The sequence below is a fragment of the Hipposideros armiger genome, unplaced genomic scaffold (assembly GCF_001890085.2).
Source record: "Hipposideros armiger isolate ML-2016 unplaced genomic scaffold, ASM189008v1 scaffold_632, whole genome shotgun sequence".
NCBI classification, from domain to species: domain Eukaryota; kingdom Metazoa; phylum Chordata; class Mammalia; order Chiroptera; family Hipposideridae; genus Hipposideros; species Hipposideros armiger.
In genome coordinates, this window is record NW_017731982.1 from 979346 (window position 1) to 987227 (window position 7882).

The window sequence follows — 7882 nt, forward strand, 5'->3', positions numbered from 1 at the left end:
TATGTGAGAACTGTCATAGTATCACAGTGCTTGTGTTCAAATAACCCTTATTTAACAATGGCTCCAAAGCACTAAAAGAGTGGTGATGCTGGCAACTGGGATATGCCAAAGCCAAGCCAGAAAGTGCTTCCTTTCAGTGCAATGGTGTGTAGATATAGGAAAAAACAGTCTATGTAGGGTTCCCTACGATCTCTGGTTCCTGGCCCCCACTGGGAATGTGTCCCCTGGGGAGAAGGGGGGACCACTGTATTTTCAGCAGTGGGAATGGCTACCTGTCCTTGCTTCTGGTTGGCTTGGTGGAGACAGCAGCACTTGACCTATAGGATGGAATCCCAAAAGGAAGGAGCCAGGCTCCCAAAGATGGAATCCCAGAGAAGTGGGACACTGTTCCACTCAGCAACCTGAAGGAGGAAGGCCTGCTAGGCAGGGAGAGGAGGGAACAGCTAGTTCCAGCACAGGATGGAAGCCAGTTTGACCGGTTCACTTATTTCCACCATTCAGTTTTCGCCCAAGAGAGACAGCGTGTCCCTGTGTATTGGTTCTGGAAAAAGGGAGGAAACTCTACCAGTTTTTGATCTCTGCATTTAGATTCTCACCTCTATAGGGTTGTACACTCTTAAGGCTGGATGTGGGGCGATGGAGGAGAAAGGACGCCAGGCGTGGTGGGAACAGACACAAGTCAGGGTCAAGCGTCCATGGGAACATGATGAGGAAGGAAAAAGACACAGAAATATAGGGAGAAGGCAGGGCCGTTAGTGGAAGCCCCAAGGGAAGGGGGTGATTGTCCAGGCTCAGCCACGACCAGCTGGGTCCAGCTTCCCATGACCTGCAGGAAGGAGATGAGTCTCCCAGCCCCCATCTCATCTCTCAGCTCTGGCCTTTCCTGTCTCTCTCTCTCCACTGCCCACAAGCCCACAGGTTTTATGTTCACTTTTCTGTGCTCTCATTATGCCCATGAGTATATCCATCACTGCACTTACCACTTGCTTTACCGTGATTTGTTTATGTGGCCATTTCTTTTGATGAATCTGTGTGCCTGGGGGCAGGGCCTGGGTCCCATTTATCTGGGAGCCCCATGGCCTCAACTGGCACCCAACATATGCTAATGCTTAGTAAGTGTTGAGTAAATGAGTACCTGTGCATTGTGACATAGGGACATCCTTAAGGTCACATATGTGACACTGTAGGTCAGGGGGTTATCTTCCTACGTGAGGGTAAACAGGTGGAGGGTAGAGGATGAAAAGATATATATTGGGTTGTCGGAAAAGTCATGATGCATTTTTGCAACGAAAAAGAGAGAAAAAAATACGTCATGACTTTTCCAACAACCCAATATTTTTAAAGTGAACGGTAAATAGCTGAATGTTGACTATCATTTCTAATCAAATAAGTTTTTCCTTCTATAGATATGGGCAAGGTACAAAAGAGAAATCAAGGCAGTTAAATAAATAGGAGACAGACCTGTGCCCCCTCCACCTGCCCAGATGACCCAGGTGGAAGTGGATGGGAAGTGGATGGGGGCTGCATGGCCATTCCGACTCTCCACGTGAGCCAAGCCGCTATGCTTTGGATTCTATTCCACTCTTAAATGGCCTCCCCCTTGGGAGGTTCTTGTGGCAACCATTAAAAACTTTGCCAAAACAATAATCTTCCCAGAATGGCATCTGTTGGCCATTATTAGTCAGCCATTAAGTAACTTCCTTGGTAGATGGAGTCTCTAGCTCAGCTACTACTACTTTAGCCAGCAGAACCAGGGAACCTGGAGGGTCCAAAAGTCATTTTTATCCTAACACCTTTGAACCAGAGTCTTCTCAAAACGCAGGACGAAATTTGACACCTCAGAGAGACAAAAGGAAGGGAAAGGTCTTGGTTGGCCCTTCCTTCTTTGAATGGCCATCTAAGGTGGCACAGGGCTCTGCCTTTCTCAAGAGATACATTTTGTTTTGTGATAAAACACACATAACGTAAAGTTTACCATTTTAACCATATTTAAGTGTGCAGGTCAGTGGCTGGGAGTCCCCAAGATATTTTTAGTATTTCAGAATACCTGAAGGAAATCATAGACAACACTTAAAAGAGTTACAGCTGCCAGGTACACTGTCCTGGCCTTCAAGTTCTGTCATCTCAGGGTGGCAGCATGGGTATCTCATGCTGATCAGAAACCCTGACACCGTGGAGGGTGTTCACAAAAAAACAAATGAGGGCACAGATTATCATTTAAAACAACCAGATTCTCCCAGAAAGGAATGCTTCACAACCTTGCTACTCAAGGGTAGTCTGTTGAGCAGCAGCGTTGGTCTCACGTGGGCCTCACATGGGCCTTGGCTGGATGTTCAGAGCCCCAAGCCCCATCCCGACCTCTGGGATCAGGTCTGTTTTAACCATTTCCCCAATGACTTCTTTACATCTTAACACTTAAGAAGAACTGCTTCAATACGAGAAATCTATGGAGAACAATAAGCGGGTACTTTACAGTGAACAGCTTGGGAATTACTCATTGATGAAAGTAAAACCATGAAGTAACCCACTAAAACTATCAAAGAAATCAGTTTTTTTAGCTGGGGGACTGTTACTGGTACAGAGCCCTTGTATCCATCAAGGTTGAATTCCACGCCACCATAATGAGAATCCTGAGACTCTTAGCCTTCAACGAAGATTTGGCAGCCAAGCCAGTGAGGAAGCTGTCATCAGACATCCCAGTGACTTAACCCCCCACATGGTCTGTGCATCCCAAAGGAGACTGAGGGTAGGGTGGACCACCAGCCTTGCTCCTCTCCCTCTGAAGTCCAGCGTGGCCCACCTGGGCCCAGAGGGTTCAGCTATTACACCTCAGACTAAGGCAGGTTTCTCTCTCTACACAGGAATTCTCCTAGGAGCTAATCAGTTAAGAAAAGACAATTTCTCCGTATGGTTGTAGTTCTTTTCCAAATTACTGTGGTCCTTTGAAAGAAATACAGCAAATTTCCCCCAGATTTTAATACAGGGCAGTAACTCCTATAATTGTGTGGAAGCTTATTTCTTGCTTTAATTAATAATCCATGAGTAAAAAGGATCGGAAATACACTGTAGCTAAGCTTAACGCTGTTTATGTGCAGTTAGGCCATCAAATGTTCCCAAATTCTGAGATTGTTCTGCAGAAGGGAAGCAGGCTCAGAAGTTACCTAACCTGTGCCAGGTCGTCAGGCTACAAAATGATGGAAGCTGTGGCTCAAATCCAGGTGTATCTCACCCCCGACCTACAGCTTTGCACACCAGCATCCCAGGAACTGCATCAGGCTAGCTGCATTTGTATAAGAACGACTCCAGGTTGATGCCACCTCCTTGGCCCAGGTCACGTCCGCTCTGAGGCACATACGGGACACTGACAGTTACAGGCTTTGCAGGCTGCGAGGGTCCTTACAACTTAGATGGCATGGGAAGGCCAGGCAGGTTAACATCAGAGGCTTTTGCATTTCCTGATCTCTCAGGCATAAACATAGGACAAGAAAGGCCGTTGTTTAAAGGTATTTCCTGCTGAGTGAAACCTAGGAAGTACTAGAAACCTGAGGGACATCTGATCTGGTAGGGGTTTTTCCAACCCCACTCTGCCCTTTCCTTGTTGAGAAAAAAATCATTCCTGTGGGTCCAGAGGGCAGGGAGATGCTCTGCAGCAGTGCCACAGAGCAGCATCTCGCCTCCATTTTCCCCAATTCTTCACGGCGCCTGAGCCATCCAATTAGCATCTTGGTATTGAAGAGAGGGCTTCTAATCATGATAATCCATGGACTCTGCCTCCGCGGGAAGCTCCCTCCACAGCAGCTGTCAGTCTACATGTCACACTGGGGCACTAAAGTGACCTCTCTCAGGATACCTGGGGTCTGGAGTAGAGCTTGGATGAATAGGATGCAGAACAGACACAACATGCTATGGCTGATAATGGCTGTAGGAGTCATGTTGCCAAAAATACTTACAACGTGCCTGGTGTTAAATGATTGTCAAAGAAATGATGGAGTTCGTGTCTTCAGGAACCTTTCACTGTTGTGCCAGGGACCAACCAAAACCAAAACACCAGTGCAAGTGTTGCTCTGTGTTTAGCCGAGCCACAAAATCAAGGCCCTGTGGAGGTTGGTCTATTAATGGTCTTGCTGCTGAGTCCATCGAAGCCTTCCTCACACTGGCCCCTCCCTCAGGTCCCACTTGGGCTTCTGCAGCAACTTCCTCCGTCCGGCCTATCATGCCGCCTTCTCCATGCTCCACAGGGCAGCCCGGCTGACAACTTCTAAATGCACTTGTTTTGATGACTCCCTTGTGAAAGCCTTAGTGGTTCCCAATACCTACACCACCTAGAGGAAGCCCGTTTCCTAGGCTGGCTGTCTTCCATCCCGTCTGCTGCCCCGTGTGCGCCTGACATTTTCTGAGCGCTCCCCTTCCAATCCTCTTTTGTTCATTCTCTTTGCTCTTCTCCAAATCTCTCATGGCTTTTAAGACTTGGCTCACGTGTCATAACCTCAAATACCTTTTTAGAAGTGCACTCCGTCTTGGGTCTCACTGTGACATGCCATGTGCCTGACTGCTACGGGTAGGGGCTGGAACCAGACAATGTGGGTTGTTATTCTGACCTGGCCACATATTGTGTTACCTTAGTCAACTATTTTATCCATGCTGTGCTTTAGTTTCTCATCTATGAAAAAGACAGTCATCAGACCTACCTCACTGGGCTGTTAGGAGTTAATTAGGGCAGTTCCTGGCATGTAGCAAGTCTGCAGTAAATATTAGCTATTAGCAACACTTCACTGGTGTCTTCTCATTTGTCAACTCTAAGATCTTTGACGTCAGTGACTATCTCTGGTCAATCTGTAAAACCTCAGGGCAAGTGGAGAGCAGGTGCTTACAAATATGCCTGAAGTGAAGAGCTAAGTTTTCAGAGATGAACATAAAGCTTGGATGACAGATTTGAAAAAAGCATTCCAGGTAGGGATGAGGACACAAGAATGTAAGAAAGAAATCTGGGTGGGAGGCATGAGAAGCAGCTTGGATGAAACAATGACCCTTATAGTGAAACAGGGAGCAGGAGAAGGCGGAAGAAAGGGAAGGATTGGGACTCTGCAACCAAGAGCAATTGGAAATGGTTCTGTCAAAGGGCCCCGTGGAGAACGCAGCAACTGACACACTGGATGCAACAGCGAATCAGGAGGAGAAAATTCTGGAGCAGAGAGTTAGAAAATATGAAAAATTTGGCACTTGTTTGTATGTAGCTACGACAGCTACTATTCCCAAACCCTTCTTCCTTAAAAAGAAAATGCAATTTTATGATCACAAAGAGGTCACTTTTTTTTATTGACAACTCAATCTCTACATACATTCATTATTGCACAAATTATAAGTGGATTGACAATTATATTAATATAAACTCATGAGGGTAAAGCTACTGCTCTAGGTTTTGGTGCGTTTTGTGCCAGGCATTTTAGTACATATGACAAAACATCAAGGAAGTCAGCTACTTCAATTCATAAGAATCAACTCTCAGAAAAGGCCTGTATGTCATCTCATAAAACACTTATAATAATATGTGAAACCCAGGAAAATAAAAAACTAAATGACAAAAGAAGGAATACTGTTAAAGAAAAAATGGTGATAATGTTAGGTTAAAATATTAGGTTTAAAAATTTTAGCAATTAGACTTAGGATCCAGAAAGTACATGTATATTGGGAATTTTAGGAAAAATACCCCTATGTCTGCTTCACAATTACTACTACATTCCGAACAGGCATCTCTGGGTTACTACAATGTCTCCCCTGCTTATAAACCCTGCTTCCTAGTTCAGAAGAAACATGGTAATTCACATAAATGGGTTTTAAAATAAGATTCTTCTCACTCAAAAGTATGACCTCCATCAAATTACATAGAAATCTTATTGAAATGTCAGAGAAGCCAGACCCATTTACCTTCACTGCCTGCCTCAGAGCACCAGGCTGGTGTGGCACCTGCAGAGGAGAGATGTGCGCAGTCCCTGCTCTGCAGTGTGCAGGTGGAAACGAGCCCTTCCGTTCCCCTGGGGTTTTGCTTCCTCAGGTATAGAATTGAGGGGGTGGGCTAGACAGCTTGTAAGAGACCTTAGAAATAAAAAGATCTAAGTCAGCTTGAGATCCCACCTTGAGCAGATGTTTAGGATGGCAAAAGAAATGGACAAAAAATGGTGGGTGAAGTATTTACCTTTTGATGCCATCACTCAGAACCATTCTGTACTGCAGTTCAAGGAATCTTTGACACTTTCATCTAATGGCTGGTGCTACTAAAGGGTAGGCGAATGAGGCATCTGACAAAATTTTGGATAAGAATGTATAAAGGCCGTTCTACGTTTAGAAAGGAGAATAGTGTACCACCATGTCACATCAGCCATCACAGGACTTTCTGCCTCTGAATTTTAAGAACCATCAATCTGGCCTGCATATGCACATTCAAGCCATTCAACAGGTATCTATGGAATACAGCACGCCTATTAAAGGGTTTCACGAAATCCTCCCAGGCAGGCACCTTCCATGAAACTGGTTCTAACAGAAAGGATGCAAGAGAATTAAGTGCAGGGTAGGATTTTTTTTTCTTTCTAGATCAGAAAAATGACCCAAAGAGAGGGATGGCCTCTCATTGATACAAATATCACTTCGTCCGGAATCTAACACACTGGCTTCATTTTCAAAATGCATCACTTTATTGTCCTCATAAGGCAGCCATGCACTATCAACCTTAAGCATGTGACCGTCATGATTTCATCAGTAAGCCCAGGGCTCGTGCAGGCTTTCTGGAGCTTGCAGCCACAGTAGTCTTGAGGAGTCAAATATTAAAGCTTTCTCCACAGCCACACGTTCCTTTGATGTTCAGGTTATTGAAAACAAACTCACTGGATAGTTTGTCTTCAACATAGTCCATTTCTGTTCCTAAAAGTGTTAGCTGTGCCTTCTTTTCGATGAACACTCTGACTCCTTGGGGAGAAGAAAACACGGGTCACATAAAGCCTACATGCTAACAGAACCTGCTGATTCAAAGCAAAGTGAACTTTAAATAGTAACCACTAACAAAAATCAAACAAAGTTTTTGAGTCTGTCTCATTAGTTCCTTTAAGGGATTCAGTGCTCAGTTTCCTGTCTGTCCCCTCTTTCAACACAATAACCTATGTCAAAAACAATTATATTAGGTTAGAAAGTTGTACATAACCAATTTCATGACAATTCTATGTAAAACTAGAATTTGCCTTTCACTATATTTCACACATTTTCCCCATTTGCAACATAAAGAAAATAGATATAGTCTCAGTGAGAGTTTTGTAAAGATGGAGTCAGTAACATTTATGAAAACCCTGCAATGACATCTGTACACACAACACACTATCACACCCAACGGCACACAGTAGGCTGTGGTACAGTGGACTGGTTTAATAAGACTAATCAGTGTAACACGGCAGTTCTGTTCTTCTGCTTACGGGCTGGGAGACTGGTCATAACATAACTAACTCCCTAGTGATCACGGAGGCAGAGGTTGGCATCTTCCTTATAAGAAATTGAGTCGTTACTTAAATATAAACTATACATGTTTATTAGTGCCCCTCTTCAAGAGAAAAATTTATGTACTGATTTAAAAAATAAAATCTAACAAATATCTTTTTGGTTAGTAACTTCAATTTAATAAAAAGAACTCACATGAGGACCCCATGGAAGCTAGACAACAGCACACCTCCGATGTACAAAGCCACCACTGCAAAACCCATTTACAGTGACGTTCCCTCAAAGTTGTAGTATTATCTATTTTGTTTTAAATAGGCTTTATCAGATTATTGTGTAGGGCAAAATATAATTAAAGAGTGGCAATTTTTAATTTAAATATTAAAATTGGAAATAGAGTCCTCAA

At 44.1% G+C, this 7882-nt stretch overlaps 1 protein-coding gene across 1 annotated transcript in view; it reads right to left on the reverse strand.

Moving 5' to 3' along the window:
- Positions 1-5284: 5284 nt before the first annotated feature.
- The window catches only part of ISCA1 (iron-sulfur cluster assembly 1), an 18602-nt gene continuing 16004 nt past the window's right edge, over positions 5285-7882 (reverse strand). Inside the window, exon 4 of the mRNA XM_019625512.1 lies at positions 5285-6960. Within this exon, the coding sequence (XP_019481057.1) occupies positions 6812-6960 (149 nt within the window). The 3' untranslated portion in view covers positions 5285-6811. The remainder of the gene's footprint in view (positions 6961-7882) is intronic.